The 22,424-nt window shown below is 42.1% G+C and overlaps 1 protein-coding gene across 4 annotated transcripts in view; it reads left to right on the plus strand.

Moving 5' to 3' along the window:
• The window catches only part of LOC100834154 (protein SWEETIE), a 44,952-nt gene that overhangs the window by 4,114 nt on the left and 18,414 nt on the right, over positions 1-22,424 (plus strand). For all 4 annotated transcript variants that reach the window (XM_024457961.1, XM_024457962.1, XM_010229358.3 and 1 more), the window contains exons 7-30: positions 665-729; positions 2,734-2,838; positions 3,783-3,872; positions 3,962-4,042; positions 4,458-4,526; positions 5,361-5,486; positions 6,040-6,143; positions 7,055-7,187; positions 7,274-7,380; positions 8,223-8,339; positions 8,426-8,593; positions 9,690-9,776; positions 9,867-9,960; positions 10,576-10,644; positions 10,752-10,874; positions 10,954-11,025; positions 11,105-11,209; positions 11,827-11,915; positions 14,941-15,097; positions 20,631-20,780; positions 21,011-21,060; positions 21,390-21,489; positions 21,595-21,651; positions 22,311-22,378. In XM_024457961.1, coding sequence (XP_024313729.1) covers positions 665-729; positions 2,734-2,838; positions 3,783-3,872; positions 3,962-4,042; positions 4,458-4,526; positions 5,361-5,486; positions 6,040-6,143; positions 7,055-7,187; positions 7,274-7,380; positions 8,223-8,339; positions 8,426-8,593; positions 9,690-9,776; positions 9,867-9,960; positions 10,576-10,644; positions 10,752-10,874; positions 10,954-11,025; positions 11,105-11,209; positions 11,827-11,915; positions 14,941-15,097; positions 20,631-20,780; positions 21,011-21,060; positions 21,390-21,489; positions 21,595-21,651; positions 22,311-22,378 — 2,386 coding nt within the window. The remainder of the gene's footprint in view (positions 1-664; positions 730-2,733; positions 2,839-3,782; positions 3,873-3,961; positions 4,043-4,457; positions 4,527-5,360; positions 5,487-6,039; positions 6,144-7,054; positions 7,188-7,273; positions 7,381-8,222; positions 8,340-8,425; positions 8,594-9,689; positions 9,777-9,866; positions 9,961-10,575; positions 10,645-10,751; positions 10,875-10,953; positions 11,026-11,104; positions 11,210-11,826; positions 11,916-14,940; positions 15,098-20,630; positions 20,781-21,010; positions 21,061-21,389; positions 21,490-21,594; positions 21,652-22,310; positions 22,379-22,424) is intronic.

The following is a 22,424-nucleotide window of genomic DNA, read 5'->3' on the forward strand; positions in this document are numbered from 1 at the left end:
TAAATGAAATTGTGCCCTTATCTTAGTGTGTGATCAAAAACATGAATGCCTAATTGCCTATGTATGTTATTGTAGCACCAACTAGAGTGCTGCATCTTTTGTGATCAGGTTCTTGCATATTTGCTTGTTTCTATTTAGAAAGGAACTAATATCAGAGCATTACAAAAGAGAGGCATGTGAAGTGAAACTATATGTTAACTAGTTCCGAATTCTTATCATAATTGTTAAACTTGTTGCTGAATTCACACATTACTGTAAATATACATTGATCCTAGTATCTGCTTACAACTATGTATTAGGACTAGCATTCAATGTTTGAATAGAGCAATATTGCAATCTAAGGGAATTTCCTGGGTACCTCAATGGTGGCACACATGGTTGTGCAACAAAGCCACCTAGGTTCAGATCCCATCTTCCATTTAGGAATATATCGCCGCAGTTCCTTCCCTCCGTGTCCCTTTTTTTTTGTTATTGCAAACTGTTCATTGTTTTTTTTTCTGTATTTTTTTATGCCATGTTTTTTTTTTGTTTACCAAAATTGCAAATTTAGGTGTGTGGGCTGTTTCTATGTTGGCACAGATAACTTGGATGTTTATGTATTACCGATAATCCATGCTTATGTGCATTATATGCATTCAATGCTGTGTTGCTTGTTTTTTTGCAGCAAATGGAGCCAATGCAAAAAAATTACGGATTGGTTTGGCTCTATCGTGGGTGTTCTTCTTGCAGGTAATTGAAAAAAAAGGAGAAATCTTTACTAGGAAGTAAACACAGCAATGCAAAATGTAATAACCTATTGAACACTGTAAAATAATTGACCTGTTAGTAAGCAATACTATAAAAAGATCAAAGTGAGAATGATATGGGTTGCAAAGGGAAAATATGTGCAAAAATTGTATAATTTAAATGCTAGGTGGGCTTGGACACCTAATAGAACAGTTGTCCTGAATTATCTCATGTGTACAACTTACCAAAATGATTATGAAGCATGAAGCGTCTAAAAAGAGGGTTCCAGATATATTTCATGTGAAATTGTTGCTTAGTCTAGCTCTTCAAAGGGTTGTTGCCCTTTACACCCACCGTAAGTATGCATCATCAGCCATCTTGATTTTAATTTTATTGGTCTTGTACATTGGTTAGGTTGTCCAAATGAATTAGGAACTGAGCCTAGCTCATTTGGGTGGGGGAGTATATGCATAATCTAGGCACCCATATTTGAAGGACAAGAGATGGGGGCTAACCTTCTATTCTCACAGCTCTCTAGGTTTCCCTCAGTGGAATATATATATCAGTAGACAGGGAAAGGTAAATGGGCCACATGGGCCAACTACACAGCCCACTAACTGTCCAGCAACAACTATTCAACACTCCCCCTCAAGATGGATGATAGATGTCTATCATTCCTCTTGTCACATGCCAACTTGCATTCCTTAGCTCCCAACCCCTTTGTTAAGCAGTCCGCAATCTGTCGTCCAATACTTACATATCCAATCTGAACAATTCCTGCATCCATTTTTTCTTTGATGAAAAATCTGTCAATCTCCACATGTTTGGTTCTGTCGTGCTGAACTGGATTATTTGCTATGCATATGGCAGACTTACTATCACACCAGACATTTAGACACCCTTCCCTTAGTACCTTTAACTCTCCTAAAAGATGCCTTACCCATAACATGTCACTCAGACCTTGTGACATAGCTCGGTACTCTGCCTCTGCTGTAGATTTCGATACAACAGATTGTTTCTTGCTTCTCCATGACACAAAGATTTCTTCCCACAAATACACAATATCTAGAAGTTGACCTCCTCTCATCAAGACAGCTTCCGCAATCTGCATCACTGTATCCATCAACCTCAAGATGACCATTGCTCCTAAACCACAATCCCTTTCTTGGGCTTCCTTTTAGATATCTCAAAATTCTATACGCATCATCCAAATGACCCGTTCTAGGCTCCTGCATATACCTGCTGACAATGCTTACTGCATATGCAAGTATGGCAAAGATACAAAAGTTTTCCCACCAACTTCTGATATCTTTCTTTGTCAACCAGTTCACCAGTCTCCGCAGTTATCTTATTATTCTGGTCTATGGGGGTTGCAGCTGCACGACATTGTGTCATTCCTGTTTCATCTAGGAGATCCAGAATATACTTGCGTTGGGACAACACAATTCCCTTCCTTGATCGAGCTATCTCAATGCCAAGAAAGTACTTTAGCTGTCCAAGATCTTTTACTTCAAAGGCATTTCTCAAACATTTTTTCAACTCGACTATTTCTGCGTCATCATCACCTGTAATTATAATATCATCCACATAAACCGCCAAGATTGTGATCTTCTTGTTTGAATGCCTATAGAACATAGTGTGGTCTCCAGAAGCTCTGATACCATGAAGGACAAGAGATGGGGGCTAGCCTTCTATTCTCACAGCTCTCTAGGGTTCCCTCAGTGGGATTATATTATCAGTAGACAGGGAAAGGTAAATGGGCCACATGTGCCAACTACACAGCCCACTAACTGTCCAGCAACAACTATTCAACAAGATTCTAGTTCTCTTTAGCTTTAATTTGGGTGCCTATGTTCTTTAAAAGAGAAAGATCTATCTACTTCCCACTAGGTATGCTCACATAAGTCTTCCAATTGAATTAGAGAGTTAATTCTTTCCAAATTTACTTTAATTCACAAGTTGGTGCTTATTTCATTTCACTCCATTAACAAAAGTTACATGGCGCAGATGATTCATTTGAAGTATGGCACCCCAGATAGTGAACTCCAAAACTATGCCATACAAGTGATGGAAATTCTTCAAGAGAATGGTTCTCCCGATCCACATGCATTGGTAGCACCCTTTGTTAATTTGCCTGCATTGCCAGAAAATGCCCTTTAGAAGTGACTTTTTTTCTTACTCGCGGTTTATCAATTATCATAATTTATTTATGGACTGAGGCAGCTGCATGATTTCACCTAGAAACAAGGTGACATGTCCGCATGGAATGAGTTCACCTATAGATGACACGCAATGTGACACAAAAAGTTGAAAATTACTTTGTAAGAAGCCCATCCCAATTGGATCAATTTTTATACTAGAGACGCATTTCCGTTACAACCAGGTTATTTGTGTCATGTTTGTTCTAGTGATTTTTCCATTCTCACTTTTATCAATATTTAATTGCCGTGTTGTCTACCTGTGTACTGACCACTATTCTTTATAGGGAACATGCAAACACGCCTTTTCACATATATTTTTTTCATTATAAGAGCAGAAGCAAGATTGATAGAAGAGTTAGGCAGCTAGTGCCGAGATGAAAAGGCCCACACTAGACCAAAGTGCAAGCAATGCTTACAACACAAAAGAGCTACTCCCCATTGTGTTTCACACAACCGATAGTTGAAGGCCTGCTGCCACCCTACCACCACTCTGCTTCAGCTTCGATGTTGTTGGCCACCACCAAAATATCATTGCTTTTGTTCAGCATGTATATAAAAATATTAATTACTGCAGCAGTTGCATTATGCCCTGAATAAAAAAAAAGAAGGACACCGCATATAATGCTGCATTTGATTTTTTGTGGAGCTAAATCCTTGTTTCAAGTATAACTTATTTTTCTTGGATATCCTTTCAAATCAGAAGGTAAACACCGTCAGTTTGATGCTTGTTGCCGATTAGTATTTCTAATTTTGTTTTTTAAGAAAGCAGGACATCAAATACTGGGAAGAAAATGCTATTCCACTTTAATTTCTTTAGTTAACAGTTTCTAATTACTCTTAAATTTAAATGCACAGGCATGTGTTCTATATGTCCTCCGAGTTGGTTTTGCTGACCAGATGACTGAGCCGACACAGCGTGAGTTTTTGGTATTCCTGGGAAGAAAGGTACTGTTAGCTTCAATCTGGTCCTAAAACATAGTAAAAAATTATGTGAGTTAACTGCATTAATAACTTTTGAGTATTACTGAGTGCAGTTGGAGTCTTCAAATTATACTGCTCCGAGAAGAGTAGCTACATTACGCATTCTATCTTACCTGTTGAGAAGCTTGGGCGAGGTATTTGTGCTCAAAAGATTTATGTGTTATGTATGTTTTTTCCTGTTTAATTTGCAGCCTTGATTGGGATAATTCAATCAATTACTCGTACTAAATCACCGCCACTTATTATGGATCGGAGGGAGTGGCAATGTAGCATACTTTATGCATTTCCATTTACTTTTAGCATGTGCCTATGACTTTATGTACTCTTTGGCGAAAGTGAAGTTCTTTATAGGTAATCTGTTTATGAGCAATCATTCAGTACTATCACAAAGATCATGGAGTTGAAAAATACCGTACGATATGTTACTAACATATGGCGCCGGCCTGATATACCATTCCCTCTAGTGACCTTGTTTTCCAATTTGTGTCATCTATTTCCATATATCAATGCTATGCATACATCAGTAATATCACATGTTCCGTCATGCAGGTTCCATCTGAATTCAAGGATGTCCTTGATAACACAGTTGTTGCAGCATTATCCCACTCTTCAGCGCATGTATGTTTCAATAGCTTTTCCAGGATTTCCATTATGTGTCCTCTTAAATTGACAAGTAGATGTAACCGTATCATCTATGCTATAATTTGTGTGCGGTGAAACCATATGATTAAATGTGTAAATGACTAAGGAGCTATGGATGAAGGATATATACTGTACAAGTATGCTATTCAACTTTCAGGGATAGATATTTTGTCAACGACTAAATAACCATGTAGTTTCATAAGCACAGAACCACTTGCTTGTGCCATTGCAATATTGCTTGTGATACTTCACTCCATCTGGAGTACATCATCTTCTTTTGTTCGACTGTTTGTTTTTTCTGTTTAAACATGAAAGAAATTCTAAGCCATTGATTTTCAGTAAAAACTACACAGATAGACATCTTTTCTGGTCCTAGTATTCATTGCTCTGATTGCATTACATGATCAATCAATCTGTTCCCTTTAAAAGGTCCACATAGCTTATCGCCCACTTTCCTGTTTGTTGATACAAAATTTGCACACATTGTCTGGAACTTCACGTTCAGTGTACCCTCTGGTTGATCTTGCTGCACACTGTGCCACTGACTACTGAGGATCTGCCAAGGTTCCCTCTATTAATATGAGTAAATTGAACGCTCAAAATATAGTGTTTAATATTTTTGGCACAGCCTGCTATTGGTGTACCTTTTCTGTTCACAATATATATTTTTTTTCTTGAAATGAAACTCTATTCATCGTTTTTCTATTATCCATCAACCTATGCTCAAAGTGTTCTTTTGGGTATGTTGTACCAAGTAGTTAGAGTGGTTGGATCGGATGACCCTAATATCTTCTTTTGACATCTGTGTAGGTTCGTGTTGAGGCAGCTTTGACATTGCGTGCTTTAGCGGAAGTTGATCCTACATGTGTTGGTGGTTTAGTTTCATATGGTATTACAACATTACATGCTCTCAGAGAGACTCTATCATTTGATAAGGTATAATGTTGCACTTGTCTGTTGTGTTCCATGTGTTTGCTATACTGTTTACTTGGTGCTGCCATATAGTGGGAGACTGGGGGCAATGCATTTGGCTATATTTACAAAATATATATAGTCACCCTTAACATGTGAAGTTAGCCAATGTCCCTATTACATTTTGCAATTGAAGTTCTAACATGTCACAATCTTGTGAGCTGATCAGTGTTGCAACTTCGCAACCATTTCCTTCTGTCTCACAAAGAGAAAGTGGTGCAAACTATGCACTGTGCATATGACTATAAGTACTTTTAGCACTGATAGACAAGGTCTTGTACACTTGTTTTCACCCAAGTTACCTCACCCATTAGTTATTAAGAAAGTTCAGTGATCTAGTCTCATTTACAGTTCGTCAGTTCCTATGAGATGAATTGGCACCAGTTCTGTAACATATTATTAGTCTTTGCAGGATATATGTTTATAAGCAACTTTATACTCTATTTTGGCATCACCTTCTCATGATATATTTTTACTGCTTTAACTTCTATAATTTTGATAAATTTACTTAAAGCAGGGTAAAAGTCTGGACCTTGAGCTCGATTCGCTACATGGACAGGCTACAGTATTAGCTACTCTTGTTGCTATCTCTCCAAAGTTACTTCTTGGTTACCCTGCAAGGTTCATTCATGATACTAAGCCATGCATTCTTAGTTGTAATCCTTTGATTGTAAATAAACAAAGGATGTACCTTTTGGTCAAACATATCTTTCTGAAGTGTGCGTACTCTTTCTTTCCCCCTACTTGTTAAAGGGAAAGTGAATTGATACGTTTTTCCATTATTCGTTGTGCATGGCAGTAGTTTGCGGGCCTGCTATGACTACGTTTTACAGCATTTTGCAGCTTTTAGAAATTTGCCTCCAAAGGTGGTGTTACGCCAGTTTGCTGCTGTATTCCTAGGTTGGTTGGTAAAAATTGGAGCCTGGGGCCAAGTTTTAGATTGGGTCTTTGGCAGTGGTGATCTGGTGGGCCAGCTGGGTAAATGCTGGGTTTCACCAGTGTTCTTTTGGATACTGCGTTGCATTCCTTCATATGTCTCCAAGAAGTATTCGAACTTCCCCGATGTGTACTGAGTCATGTTGTTTCATCAAATTTGTTGGTGTCAGCCTGTTCACCTGTTGGCAGCTTGAATATGTTGAATTGACACAGTACCACCTAGCTGTACATCTCTGTAGTTGATACACAACCTACCTTGTGTTTCATGTGAAGATAACCTACCCAATGGAAGTGTTCTAATATTCTGAAATCTGAACCTTATATTTGGCATGTAATGGTCATGATTCTAGGTTGTGCCAACTTTCTTTTGGATGGTTGTTGCCTGTTCGCATATCTCTGATAAGCATTCTTAATGCCTGCCAATGTGTACTGAAATCAGATTGTTAGAATGGATGAAATAACTCTCATTCACAGCTTTTGGTTCATAGGATCAATCTAATCTTTTCTCAATGGAAATTATGCCTGTTCTGACAAATGAATACTCTTTATTTTCTTTAATTGTTTGCCCTGCCTTATTTTACCTGTCATATTCACAGGTTGCCCAAGTCTGTACTCGAATTGTCCAAAAAGATGCTTAATGGGTTTAGCCGAAATCCAGTGGCTGCTACCATACAGCGTGAAGCTGGCTGGTTGCTATTAGCTTCTCTTTTAGCATCAATGCCAAAAGAAGTATTACAGATATTATCTCCTTGTGTGATGTATGTAATTTAGTATAAGCTGTCGTAGTGACGACGCTTTGTATGATATGTATGCAGGAGCTGGAAGATCAGGTCTTTGATGTTCTTTTGCTATGGGCTGGTCCTTTTACTGGAAATCCTGAGTCATACCTTCGTCACATACAGGATTGGGCATCAGAATTGCGGTTTGTTTCACCAACTACATATGGACTGCATGTTTCATTAGTTCCTACCATATTATTATAATCATGCACCTTTTTAAGCATACCATTCATTGTGTTCTTGGATGTCTGTGCTTACATGTAACTTTGCAATTTTGGTATTATTATCTCTTGCATGATAGTTTGTTCGATACCAAGTTGTCACGTGCATGGTTGGGCAAGGGTCTGGATACTAAGGTTGGGCAATTGAGGGTAGATAGATAATAGACCTATTGGAGATGGTGGGGTGTTCTGGAACTTCGGGTTATTCATTTTTTAGGGAAAAACTGCAGGGAAGGCCCTGACAGTACATATGGTACATGGTCGATGCAGCACCAAGTTAGGGAGAGGATCCTCATAATCTCTTAAGTCTTAATTAGGTAATTTGTCCTTTAAACTAGGAAGAGTCCAGCAATTAGGCAGTTTATCTTTTAATTAGGAAGAATCCAGATATGTTAGGACTGAGATTTCAAGTCTAGATATCATTTTTGGATCAAGTAAGCCATCTTATATAATAAGCCTATCATGGGAACCGAGCTCAGCTCGGGTGGTTGGCCAGCGAGGTATGCAGGCTGCCCACCAGGGTTCGACCCCTCAAGGCCGCATTCTGTCGGCTGGCAATTGTGTCCTCTCCTACAGTTTAATAAAAAATAAAGAAACTATATCATGTACTCTCTGAAGTTAAGCAAGGAAAATAGAAGAAGAGTTCTTCTACCTTGCTTCCTGGGGCTGTTGCCTCCCCAAAACCCTAGTCCATAACATTGCTACAGTTTTCATTTCTTTCAGTTAATGATAGGTTTACTGATTTCTTAGCTTGTTTGCTGCAGCGTTCTGTCAGTTGCCATTGAGGCACTTACTGCTTTCATAAGAAGTTTTGTTTCTCCAACTATTGCAACTACTAATGGTGGAATCCTGCTTAACCCGGTGCTGGCCTACCTTGGTGGGTGCGTAATATTTACTACAGAATTCCCTATTTTATGCTCTTTAGTCTGTATTTTATGGTGGTTAATTTGTAAACTATATGAAGCAGAGCTTTATCCCTTATATCTTCGTTGAGCACCAAGCAATTGCCAAATGTCAAGTCTGCACTGAGCCTCTTCACGACTAGAACACTGATGGCGTATCAGTCCCTTTCCAACCCAATGGTTTATAAATCAGAGCACGAGCAGATGCTTCAGCTATGTTCAACCCCATTCAGGTAGTGTATTTTAAATAGCATCGTTTACTTTTTTGTGCTTGACGTACCATTATGCATCAAAATGTAGAAATAAGTTAGTAATGAGCACTTATACAAGCTATCAAACAAATTCAAAACCCCATTGCGACTGTTTGGAAACATTATACTGCAAGAAAGATCATGAAGTTGATTTTGTGTGATCAATTGCTCTAACTTGTTCTGTTATTTGACTCCGTCCACTAATCAATTCTGTGCGATTACACTTTTGTTATTTTTGAAAATGTATTGGAACTCCTTACTCCTTAGAATTGTTCTAGTAGGATGTATTCTACTACTTGGAATTGTTCAACTAGGATTTCGGTTAATGTATTCTAGTCAATAGTGCATCTTATTTGCATAAGATAAGGTTTTACTTGGGCTGCCATGCATCGTTGAACTGCAATTAACACTCTTAGAAAATGCTTATGGGATTCAATGTGTGCTATTTGCATGATTGATTTGTTGTGAGCACTGCCAGGATTTAGACATTAGCCAACGCAACCAAAAGACCGATCTGATGGAAAGGGCCAGGCAATCCACTTATACTTCAACACTCCCCTCACGTGTGGCTCCCGCAGGCCTAAACGTGGATCGAAAGTGCGTCGCAATTTAATTGCGGCAACCGGGTCTCGAACTCGAGACCTCTTGGCTCTGATACCATGAAGAGTTTCATGCGCTAGCCAACGCAACCAAAAGACTGATCTGATGGAAAGGGCTAGGCTGGGCAATCCGCTTATACTTCAACTATTCCTATTCTATACAAGAGTTGCTTTCTAAAACCCTGGATGGTTCCCTATACGGCAATATCGTGATCTTCAAAGACAATTCTATTTGATTTGTTATTTTCACATATGCTTCATCCCAAACCTGCCTATGTGAACTCCAATTGTGATAGAACTTTGTAGTCTCTAGATAATTGCGTTATTGGTCATCCCTATTCTTGGTGTGTTCTACAACATTAAATATTTAAAGCATGTGATTCATCTTTTAGCGTTTTGCACTTCAATTTTCTCATTTTGCAGCATTGTATTACTTTCCTTTTGTTCCGTGTATTTAACCTTCTGATTAATGGAAGTAGCGACCCTTCTGGATGGGAAGAAAGCTCATGCTTGAAGTTTCTGTTAGATAAAAGAGATGCTTCTTTGGGCCCATGGATACCAGGAAGGTAGGGTGTCAAGTATGGGTTCTCGCTGTACTGAAAGTATAGCAATTTTTTGATCTTCTCTTTTCATTGTGATGGTTTATTGGTTAGCAGGGACTCTTTTGAGGATGAACTACGAGCTTTTGATGGTGGTGTTGATGGATTTCTACCATGTGTGTGGGATGACGAAATAAGCAACTTCCCTCAGGTAGCTATCTTTTTAATACTCTGCCGACCTGACATTGATTTATGCACCCAGACTGAGAAACAGCGCTCTAGCCAGTTCTAAAATAAAATAACTGGTTCAGGAAGGAACTAATTTAGCATTAGAAATAATAATCTTACATCAAAATTATACCTACAAAGGTTATTTTTGTTTTCTCCCTTCTGCGAGAGAAACAGTTGTTAACTAGCTACCTGTGCCCGTTAACCCCCTTTTGGTCTGCATATTGAGGGATACTACTATTCCGAAAATCGATATTGTTTCTTCCTTTAACTGTACTAATGTTATTTTGACAAAAATGATACATTGCAAAGTACACATGGGAAAATTGCATCAAATCTGAGGACCGAGGACTAAGGATTTAGGGTGTCAAGTGACATATCAGCAAAAAAGTGAAGCCATTTTCCAATTTGGTTGAATTTTGCAGTGTTGCTGATTGATTATACTCATTCATTAATCATTAGTATACTGCTTAAATATGTTAAGTCAAACTTTAATTAATATTTGTACGGTTGTGTTGACACATGTGGATGCCATTGACTTTCTGTAGTCAGGTGAAATTCTAAATGGGCTAATATATGTTTGTTTTTCTTATTGAAGCCAGAATCAGTTAGCAAAATGCTTGTTAATCAGATGCTTCTTTGCTACGGTTCTATTTTTGCATGTCAGGTGCACTCTCGACTTCAGGGATTCATTCAATTTTGAACTTGATATTTCTGCTTCTTTTGATTCTCAAATGATTCTTTATTGTTGTTTGTTCATATGCCTGTTGACAGGACGATACTGCCAAAGTAAAACTCCTGAACAATCTTGACCAGTGCCTCAAGGCTGGGAAGAAGTATTCTTGGTTTATGTTTCTTGTTTCAAATGCTTGTGTTGCTCTATTGTCAGGGTTAAAGGTACTTCTAATATGTTTTATGAGCTGGGAGTTGACAATATGATTTATCTTATTTTTTATATTACCGTGCTATCTTTCAGGAGTTACTGACTTTACGTGGGGCTCAATCATTGCCAACTGACATATTAAGTATGGTCCAATCAATATTCAAGGTAATGTGATAAAATTATGAAATTTCTCTGCCTCTCCTTCCCCCCAGTCCCTGCAAATTTAATTTGTCCACTGCATCAGGGCATTCTGTTGGAGAGTGAAATTTCTACAGCACAACGACGAGCAGCATGTGAAGGTCTTGGTTTATTAGCACGTGCTGGAAATGATATATTCACCGCAAGAATGGTTTGTCTCTTGGCTATAGTTTTACTTTTGCCGTTAATATCTGTGAGTAGTAATATTTATCTGCTTTATGGAATTTGTATTTTTAAAAACAACCATTTCCACCATATTTGTGAAACCATATTTTATGCAAACCTGTATGATTAAAGCTCTCTTTTTCAGCAGTCTGTGTATAATATAAAATGTCCGAAAAAAGGCATGCATGACTGAAAGCATCTTGTTTCATTGACCACTCACCTCTGGGAAGCAGCAGCTTGAAACACTAGTGTGTGAGAATAAAAGCTAGCATTTCTAGAATGAGGTGTCCTTGTTTATACTGATCTTTCACATAAAAAAATGAAATATTTATACTAATCCTTATCCATGTCCTGGGAATTCTAATTGAGTTCTCTATCTATCACTGGACACTTTTCCTTTGTTCTCATTTTTTAGTTGGTTGGCCTGCGCAAAATCTTTGTATTTTCCCTCCTTGTTATGTAATTTATACACTTATTTTATCACTTGAATAGTTATCTCTCCACGCTTGATGTACATGTACATTCACCCCCCCCCCCCCCCCGCCAAACTAGTCCTCATTTTCTAGATTCTATTGTAATGGAAGTGTTCTTTAAACTTGCTAGGCCCGTTCCCTTCTTGGAGAGCTTACAACACCAGTAGATCTGAGCTATACGGCATCTGTTGCTTTTTCATTGGGCTGCATTCATCGAACGTAAGTTGTGTTTGTTGTATTAATTTTTCCTTTGTCTAAAACTTCATAGTTCAGGCTCCACAGGGTTGCAAATTGCGAGTGCGTATGTGGAAGTTCTATTTTTTTATTACTCCCTCCGGCTGAAATTACTTGTCTCAAATTTGCCCAAATATGGATGTATCTATGTTTAAAAAACGTCTAGATACATGTAATATTTTGACAAGTAATTCTGGCCGGAGGGAGCATGTTCTTTTCTTGGCCTTCCCTCTTATGCTTTTATTGTGCAATCACCAGGTTTTCTTCCTTTTCATTAAGCGGAAAAGAATTAATCTTGTTTATAAGGAAAACCGAACCGAATAAAAAAAACAGACACGTCTGGTTTATAAGGATAACTGGCTGAAAACCCAACATCGTGCGCACCTGCCTAGCTAAACTAGACCTGGAGCTGACCAACATCTGTGATGGCCTCGCCGCCCACACGATGGAAGATTAACACTGCACCAACAGCACCCGTGGTCGCCGCACCAGCTTCCAGCCGATCCGCCGCACCTTCTGCAGCTCGCCGACAACGCAATCCTGGGCCGCTGCACCGACATTCACCGCTCGCATGCAAGCTGCGATGCTGCATGACCATCCCACAGCCCTTACTATTTAGGTCCTCGACCCACAGTCCCCGTCCGCTGGACCAACAAATGGGGCTGTAGCCCCGATGCGCTATGAAATTTGGTGGATGCACAATCAAGGATGACACCGAGGCACGATATTTGTTAACGAGGTTCGGCCGAAGCCTACATCCCAGTGGCATGACTACGGGCGCTCCTCCCCCATAATACCGTAATAGTGGCCACCCTGGGCGCCGGCACAAGCTGCTGCTCTCCCTGCGAGACTATTGCTATTATGTTGTCATGGTTTCGTTGGCTACACCGCGGTGTCTTTATATATTATGCCCGGCTTAGACGTGTTCGACTCCAACACCAGACCCTCCGCTAATTACAAGTCTAACTGTAACCCTAATCGTACACATATTCGACACATATCTCAACAAACTCCACCTTGGTGAATATGTCTTTCGCCACCTTGAAGTCGTCATGCACAAACCTTCGTTGTCACTTTCACCTTGAAGCTCCACTGCTATCCTTGATATCACATGACTCAACCTGCAACCTCAACCTACAACAGTTAATGCTTCCGCGAAAATAAGTTCTTCTACACCCTTGTCCTGCGTTCCCAACTTCCCGGAGTATCCGTTCAAGACCATCACACACCGATCATAAAGTCACCATATCCGACAACACCGATGTATCGTCACCCTGGTGGCCCCTTCCTTGATCTATGTGAAAGTAAACAACTCACATGTTAGGTGTCACATATGAGTTTCCTGAACTCATCATCCTCACTATCGTTGACTGCGTGCATGAAACTTGAGGCACCAATAGCCTGGGTTACACGTGTTCGACTTCAACACCAAACCCTCCGCTAATTAGCGTGCATGAAACTCGAGGCACCAATAGCCTGGGTTACACGTGTTCGACTTCAACACCAAACCCTCCGCTAATTACAAGTCCAACTGTAACCCTACTCATACACATATCCGACACATATCTCAACACGATGTAACAGCTAAAACCTACCCTGTTGGGTCACGTCGGCTGGGCCGAAAGACCTTGCCACCCTGTCATGCTGAGTTGTGGCCCCGGCCCGGGCCGGGGCCGTTGCTACCTCTGCACCGTCTTCTAGAACCGCTTCCCTGGACCCCACACATCAAATGCTCGTCCGACTATGGTCAAGGCCTCCAAGACGACGCCTCCAAGGATAGAGCGGCGAGCATGGTGCTGCTGCCTGCCCCGGAAAGAAACAGGAACTTAGGCTTTTGCCTGGAGGACCGAGGACTCCAATGACTGGAGAAAAGCCAGAGAACCTGCGACGGTGCCTCCAAGGAGTGGAACACTGCGCCATCGCCAGCACAGACCTAGGTTGGAGCTAGGCTTTTCCCAGGCTCCTCATAACCCTGCAACCGCTGTCAGCCAAGACAAATGCTGCGGGGCGCATCTCCACTGCTATCACCTGCCATACATGCACAACAGCCACCGTGACACCTCACGTCGGGAAGACTGCCGTGCCCCCCACTATCATGGATGCCTACTCGCCGCCATAACGAAGCCAGCAACACAGCCACCTCACTGCTCCCTGCACCTCCACGGTGTCCTGGGGTTGCTGCCACAGCTCCCCTACGCTAGCGCCGTGATCACCATCACTTCAGCAGAGGCAGAAGACCGTTGGAGCTAGCAACAGGACCCCTCCTATCTTTGGTAGCGGGGCCTGCCATGGTGGTAGTTGGTACTGGGTTCTCATCCACAGTGCTGCCCGCGGAGTTACCTGGGTGGCTGGAGTTGGCCGCTGCCCCAACATCCACTACTTGCATGCCAGCTACGACGATGCACTGACCCGGGCACCCCACAGCCCAAGCTGCACAGGATGCTCACGCTGTGCCCCCCCGGATGCCGCACCTACACCCGGCGATGCTGGCCCGACATAACAGCTGAAACCAACCTCGTCGGGTTGTGTCGGCCGGGCTGACATACCCCACTACACTCGCAACACAGAGCCCACCTTGCTTTTGATATGTTCAACTTTGCATGGTGTTAAACTGATCTGGGCCTGCACTTCTACATCCGGTGGTCAAGTTTCCCGACGGCTTAGGCTAACATACAGTTCTGGGCCAGGCTGCGCTATTGTTGGGCTGAAAATGAAAGCTTGAGACTGGCCCAAACAATGTTTCAGACTCCAAATCAAGGCATGGACCTGGCCCAGGTGGCAAGCCTGGGCTGGCCCCTTTTTTGGACCGGGATGCCCATGCCCAGGTATAAGAGCCTGTCCCTTTCTATGTGTAGCAAATAATGTATCACCTCGATTCACTTCTTGTGTTCTGTGGGTTGATGTAGTGGTGTGCATGGTGTATGTTTTACCTATCTGGAGGTAAATGTACTTATATGGTTATGTTTGACACTTGGAGGTCATTGCAGTAATGCAATATTTTCTGGTGCAGTGCAGGGGGAATGGCATTATCTAGTCTGGTTACTCCAACTGTGAGCTCCCTTTCTCATTTGAGTAAGAGTTCTAATTCCAACCTGCAGTTGTGGTCACTCCATGCTCTTCTTTTGACCATTGAAGCTGCTGGCTTGTCTTATGTCTCCCAAGTTCAGGTATTGGTCGGTGTATTCATATGTCCTAAGTTGTACAAGCACCACTTTTTCTAGAAGCATGAATCACATGAGTTAAACCTTTACAAATGCGTGGATACTGACAAATACACTGGCGATACAAGGGATTTCAGTGCCTGTTCTTACAGCATCTTAGTTATCTTCTCATCTGATGCGCACAGAGAAATCTTGTAATGTCACAGCCATGCGTAGCTGAAAAGTGTCTCGAGTTTCTTTTTGACATTGTATCATATGCCATACATACCTCACGACCTTGTTGGTAAACTGTCTATGCTGTTGTATTCCTTGTGCAGAGATCTATAGAACAGCACCAGTGTTAAGTACATATCGTTGAACTCTCTTTACAAAAGGGTATAAGATGCAAAATTTAGTCTTCATCATTCCTATCGCAAGGGAAACCCCACAGTAGCACTTTCTATTAATCCCGTTCCCGGCCGCACTGGCTTGCCTTGGGTTTTGTTCAATACTCCCTCCGTTCCATAATATAAGGCATGCACGCATTTCAAGATTTTGCTTTGACCACCAATTAGACCAACAAAATGTGAATTTTGTATTATGAAAATTATACCCTCAGAAACTTCTTTCAGATATGAATCTAGTGGTATAATTTTTATAACACATAATTCACATTTTGTTAGTCTAACTGATTGTCAAAGTTGGACCTTGAAATGCGTGGGCGCCTTATATTATGGAACGGAGGGAGTATTATATGAGGGGTAACATATGGATCTACATATTAAATTCATAACTGTGCTACCTAGGGATTTCCATTTACTGATAGATGGCCCTGGATATATATATTTTTTTAATAGAAACACATAGATTTCACTAACCTTGGCACACAGCAGGCTTGCTGGCCACCACACCTGAAACAACATCGGGATTATTTTTGGAAATTTCCTGCCATATATTAAACCATGAAAGTTACAGCCCCATAGATAGGGCAATTTACACAAATGCCCTTTGATGCACGTGCCACCCAGCCACGCAGGGAGGGTGCACGTGGAGGGCCACGTGTTCAGGAAACAGGAGAGGAAGTTTCTAGCGAGACTCCCACTGCCATCCTGGTTGCACCGCCGTTCGTCGGATATCAAGATTCTTCAGGCTGACGAGATCCTGGTCAAAGGCGAGGAAACTATCCCGCCCAACAGCCTGCTGCATCGTAGGAAGAAAAGCCTTCCAAGGCCATATGCTTCTGTGTAACTTGTGCCTCAAAAGGAAAATGACCCTTACAGTGGCCAGAAGGCTCCCCGACGAGATAGGAGCGTCACTGGAAAGCCAACAAGTGAAAATCACTTCCCATGAACCACAACGTGGGCTTCCGCATGTGGAGGTTGAAATGGGAGCAGGTTCTTCATGGCTGGACTCTCCAAGAACAGCTCCGACCAAGAGGAGAGCAAAGAAGATTTGCATTTGTGCCGGAGAGAAATTAACATAACCATGACCGGCTACCCAAAAGGGACTAGGAGGCAGGAAGACCAAACAGAGAAAATAAAGGAAAGAACGGAGCCAGATCGAAGAAGATCTTCTAGATCCCTGTTCTCCTTCTTCCACTCGCCACTACGACGACCAGAGGAGAAAGAAAAATTGACCTTCAAAACCTTCAAGATCAGGGACTCCAGTGGGCTTATTGGGGAGCTTAGACCCAAGATCCTGCCTCGAGAAACGGCCTCCACCCCAGGTGGCCCGAGGGAAGATGCTGGGCGAGAGGATCTTGCAGAAGATCGTCGGAGAGAGCCCGATTTTGCCAGCGAGTAGCTCCAGGGGAGAGAGGATAACGGCATAACGCCATCTACCCCTAAGGCAGCTACATCACTACAGTACTGTACATAAGAGCGCCAACCTTCTCTTCCTTTCACACTCCGGCCGGCTGATAGAGGAGTCGGGGAGACGAAGACAGAGGTTTGCACTTGAGAGGAGTGATATAGGAGAGAGAAAGAAAGAGACCAAATGAGCCTCTGCTAGTGGCCAAGTACAACATCGGGAAATTGCTGTGTCCAAATTACATGGTTATCCAGACATTGATTACATCGAATGACAGAAAATAGATGTGCTATCGGAATTTTTTGAGGGTAAAGTATAGGAGAGGCTCCGACAGTAAATATATTGCAAAAGGGAAGAAATATGTAAAGGGACGAGGGACACAAAAGGGGCGAGCCCCAGGACACAAGACACCATAGTTGGCACAACAGGCCCCTTAAGCTACGACCTCAACGAAAGTGAGCCAATCAGACAACAAAGACCACTTATCTTCCTTAAACCTAAACCTATGATCTACAACGCTTGTCTGAAGCAGCAGAACCAACGATCAGAAGAAGCTGGGCTCCTATCGAAGATAAGGCCATTGTGCTGCTTCCAGATATGCCATGCTGCGCAAAAAAAAAAATCAGGACAAAGTTAGCCCATCTGAACGAGGCCTTTGCAACATTGATTCTATATCTGACATACACCGAGCGATCCCCACACAATGGAATCCTGGTCCAGCAGGCAGAGCTAAAAGGGCACCTGAAGAAGAGATGTTCCAAGTAAGTCACAGAGCTGGCAAGCTGATGATTTCGATCTATTACAGTGTCTTCTAGTCATCATGTCAAAAGTATTGAGCTTATCATCCAGCAGCAGCCAAGCAAAGACCTTGAGCTTAGGGAGGCATTTGCATTTCCAGACCTGATACATGACTCGATCAGTAGCCATATCCTCAAACTTGGACTTGTAGAAGTGCGGCGAAGAGTAAGTCCCTGCACCCCTACTAGAGGACCAGGCATCAACGAAAAGCCCTATCCTTCAGAATTGAACAAACACCATACTTCTTCCCCAAATCCATGGTGTTGAACGCAAGACTAAGTGTGCGCTTATTCTGCTGAACCAAAGTCCATTTTTCCTCACGTTCCTGAAGCCAGTCTGGATGCTCTTTCCTCCAATTCAGACCACCATCGCCGCATAAAAAGAAGAAACACTTGAACGTGGCGCACCTGAAGCATTTCAGACTAATAATCAGGAAATTAACATTCTTGCTGCACACCGAAAAGTTGAACGAACGGTCCCTGAGAAATTCCACTTGGAGCAAATCTTGCCTTCAGCGCATGCCTCCAAAGCAGCAGCAACCGAAGCTTCATCAAGCTTGAAACTCGACCTTCCAAAAGAAACTATCATCCTGAAATTCACCTTGCAACAAAAGGAATGAACTGGTTGACGGTAACGATGGAATACAATGCGCTTAAACTTGAAGCCAGGTGTGAGATCAAGCTCTTAGCAATCTGGACGAACAGCTGGAACAAGAGCCGCCAAGTCCGGTACCGATGCAAGCTTTGCAACTGCATGCTGCCCAGCACCACCAGGGAAGCCAGACGAGGAATTGCACCAGCCAGGGACAACAAGATCCTTTGAGCACGAAGATTAAACGGACGTTGAATGCCATCGCTTTGCATCGGCCTCGAGTTCGGCCTTGCAACTGAGGAAAGAGGCAAGGTCATCCACATTGTCCGAGGAACACCGACGGAGAGCATCAACCTGGCAAACCGCATGAGTGCAGCCCTGGGGGAATAATCCGCATAAAGAAAAATCCAAGTGAAGGGACACATAAGATGGGAAAGAGCTGACGTCCCAAACCCTGCCCAACAAGGCGTCTTCCGGAGAGATCAGTGCCTGAAGATGTCGTGCTGCAATCAGCGCGAGAGGATAGGAGGGCAGTATGGGCGTATCTAGAGGGTGGCCAGCCGGACCACCCTGTAATTTTTACATTAGCTCAAATATCCATATGATTCAGCCCAAAACTCAAAAATAAAATAAAATAGCCAGATCTAATCCCAGCTGTGCTATGTCCAGATCAGTATCTTCTTGAGTGTCCGGCCTTCTTCTCGTACTGACATATTTGTTTCATTGTATTAGTTGTATGCTTGTTGATCCTGATCTCACGCTTTTCAATACGATTACTCAAACACTCACATTTTGTTACCCAATTCTCAAACCCTAACGAGCAGAGAGCTCAGCGGCATGGCAGCTGCTGAGGCGTCCGATGACGGCAGAAGTTAGGTGGAGACAAGTTGGGAAACCTGACATTAATTTGTGATATAAAAAATGTTGTTTCAATTGGACCAGCCTGGTTCAAAATCCTGGCTACGCCGCTGGGAGGGAGGACAGGTGGCAAGGAGGAGCAGTGGATGCCGGGACCGGAGTGGTTGCTGGTGGGGAGGGCCGTGGAGGAGGGGTGTGTGGGCGGGGGGTGATGGGCTCGCCGTGGGAGGGGAGGCCCGCGAGACGAGACTATTGCCATCTTTTGTGCTACCTGATTGCCCTCCAGTAAATCTTGTTCGAGCTCTACTGGCATTCAACTTGCTTCTCACTGGGATCACAGCGCCCTTATTGCCAGTGTGTCAAATCAAGTTTCAACAGACCTTTCTTCAAGGAGGCCTTGATCACTGCGCATGGCAAAATTGGAAGCATCATAATGGGAAAATCTTGACAATATTAGTCCTAGTCTAGGTTCCTGGCGTCTGCTCTTCAAAAAAGATATGTATCTTCTCTCCTTTAGGCTCAAGCAGGACCTAGCCAATTAAATAGGGTGTTTCGTGGCTGGATCTCCTCCCCTCTTAGAGCATCTCCACTCGTGCCCTCTATATTTCATCTGGCGCATGGCCATAAGGGGAGGCGCCGGCGCAACAATTTGTTTGGGGTGGAACCGGCACCCAGCCGCACCCCCAAACATCGCTCCCCCAAATTTAGTTCGTCCCATTGATAGTGGTGGCCCGCATTGCTTTTCAGCTTCAGCAGGCGCCCCCGCTAGCCCCCCTGTGAGAAAGGAGTTGATTGGGGGCGCCGGCTAAATTGATGCGCCAGGCCGGCTACTTTTTGGTTTTGGGGGGGCGGACTGGGTCAGTTTTTTGGCGCTGGCGCCCCCATAACCCGTTTGGGGGGGCCTTTAGGGGGCGTGGCTGGAGATGCTCTTAGGCCTTGTTTGGCACTTGTGTTTTTCTGGTGTTTCTAGAGTTTTGTCCCCCCAAATTAAAAAACACTAGAAACCCCACATGAGTTGTTTGGTAGGGAGGGATTATGGGGCATTATCCCTAGATTTCCCCCCACAAAACACCTCATTTTTGTATCAATTAAAAACACTTCTCATACTAGTGTTTTGAGGTGGAAGGGGATTTGAGAGTGTTGGGTGAACACCCAATCCCCTCAAATACCCAATATATTTGTGACTAAAAAATACACTAGTGCCAAACAAGTCCTTATGTGTCTCCACACCCCTTTTACAAGGGACTCTTTCCACATTTTTCTGAGTCAGTGACACGTGCGCAGGAAAGTAATCTAGCCACAAATGCCGTAGTAAAGCCCAAACATACCTCACCCAGTCAAACTTGCCTAACTTGTGGTGTGGCATGGTTAGGCCCTGGCCAAACATACCTAATTCTTAATATCACCTTGTGTATTTTTATTTGATCACAATGGGATTTAAAAGTTGTATCCTTGTACTGCTTATCGTAAATTTGTAATGGGTCTTTGATATCTTGTTACACAGGGGACACTTTTCCTTGCCATGGAAATTCTATTACTGGAAGAAAATGGATATGTCGATCTTAGACAGGAAATAGGTCATCTTATCAATGCAATAGTAGCAGTTCTTGGTCCTGAACTTGCTCCGGGTAGCACATTCTTTTCACGCTGCAAGGTTGGACAATTTCTACTGTACACCCTTCAAGAAAAATAATAATTGCATCCTACTTTCCCTTGGATTCTGCTAGTGCTCTCTCATAAACAAAAACTTGTTATTCTAGCCTTTTAATTCTGTTGTGTATTTTACTGCATTTAAAAGACATGCACGGAATTCTACTTGCAGTTACTTTTCTCCTTTCTCATCTATAGAGAAACCTGTTCACTCAACTAATTTTTAAGTTTCAGTCTGTCATTGCAGAGATAAGCTCCTCAAATGAAACGGCTACACTTCTAGAGTAAGTGGCGAGTATAATTAATTTCTGTTTTCTTTAACAAGTTGTTGGTTTTTCTGATATGTGTAATTGGTATATAAATACTGGGATAGCTACTACTAACTGTGCTAACAAAGAATACTAAAATAACTTTGATTGATTCAAGGCTTGATTGACACGGCCACACAGGCTACAAACCCTCTCTTGTATAGAGAGATGCATAACTTGGCTCCTAAGAAACTACTTCTGTCTTTCCTAACAACTGGATCTTATCCCTTGTTTTAACTATCTTATCCCTAATTGGATAATTATGGCACATGGCAGTAATGCTTTACATGACATTAAAATTGCAGATCAGTAAGGTTTGCTCAACAGCTTGTTCTATTTGCTCCTCAAGCTGTTCCCGTTCATTCCCATGTTCGAAGTCTTATCCCAACACTTTACTCGAGACAGGTAGGTGATGTTGTAGTTATTTACTTTCTTACTAGCATTTCCTTTCTGTAGACAGGTTGGTGATGTTGTTATTTACTTTCCTCACTAAGCCTATTTCTATAACAGCCAAGCCATAGGTATTTGGCAGTGTCGACACTGCGTCATCTGATTGAAAGAGACCCGGTAAGGCATTCTAACTGAAACCTTTTATTTTAGTACCGAGCTTTAAATATCTGGCATTCTGTAGTATCATTTACATGCTGGTAAAAAATGTTCGTAAGTTTCGCCTTTTACATAGCACAGAATGAGAATTTTAGTTCTGAAGGCCACATATCAGTGCATATTATTTGGCATATATTCTCATACTGAATTTTTCTTATTTTGATGTAAACGCAACACTTGCATTGAAATTTTCTTGCAAGACAAACTGTTTAAAACTTGTTGACAATTCTGAAAAAAATATGTCATCGAAGTGTTCCTAACAAAGCGAAACCCAATAGCAGTATGAGGGCGAGCACTCACTAATCACTATCGATTCTGCTATTTGGGTTCTCATTAACTTTGTATGCAGTAAGATCTGATTTTTCAGTTAAATGTATTTTTTTGTTATTTCATCATATTTTTCAAATCGATGTTTGTTTTGTTGCTATTTTATTTTTTATATAATTTTGATGGACAGCTTGTTCACTAGTGTATTAAATTTAGCTTTTCCACTTGAATAAAATTGAATAGCTACTTCAACATTTCTCCATAACATATTCTTTTTTCGCATCTCTATGGTAAAATGCATGCGACTCTTGGCCAGAATTCTCACCTTCTACTTTGCCTGTGAGTCTTGTCAGGCTGCAATGATCAATGAGAACATCGAAGAGAATCTCTTCAGTATGCTTGATGGGGAAACTGACTCCGAGTATGTTACCATTATTATTTTTTGCATCCATAATATATCCAGTATT

Source organism: Brachypodium distachyon, chromosome 1 (genome assembly GCF_000005505.3).
Source record: "Brachypodium distachyon strain Bd21 chromosome 1, Brachypodium_distachyon_v3.0, whole genome shotgun sequence".
Classification (NCBI taxonomy): Eukaryota; Viridiplantae; Streptophyta; class Magnoliopsida; order Poales; family Poaceae; genus Brachypodium; species Brachypodium distachyon.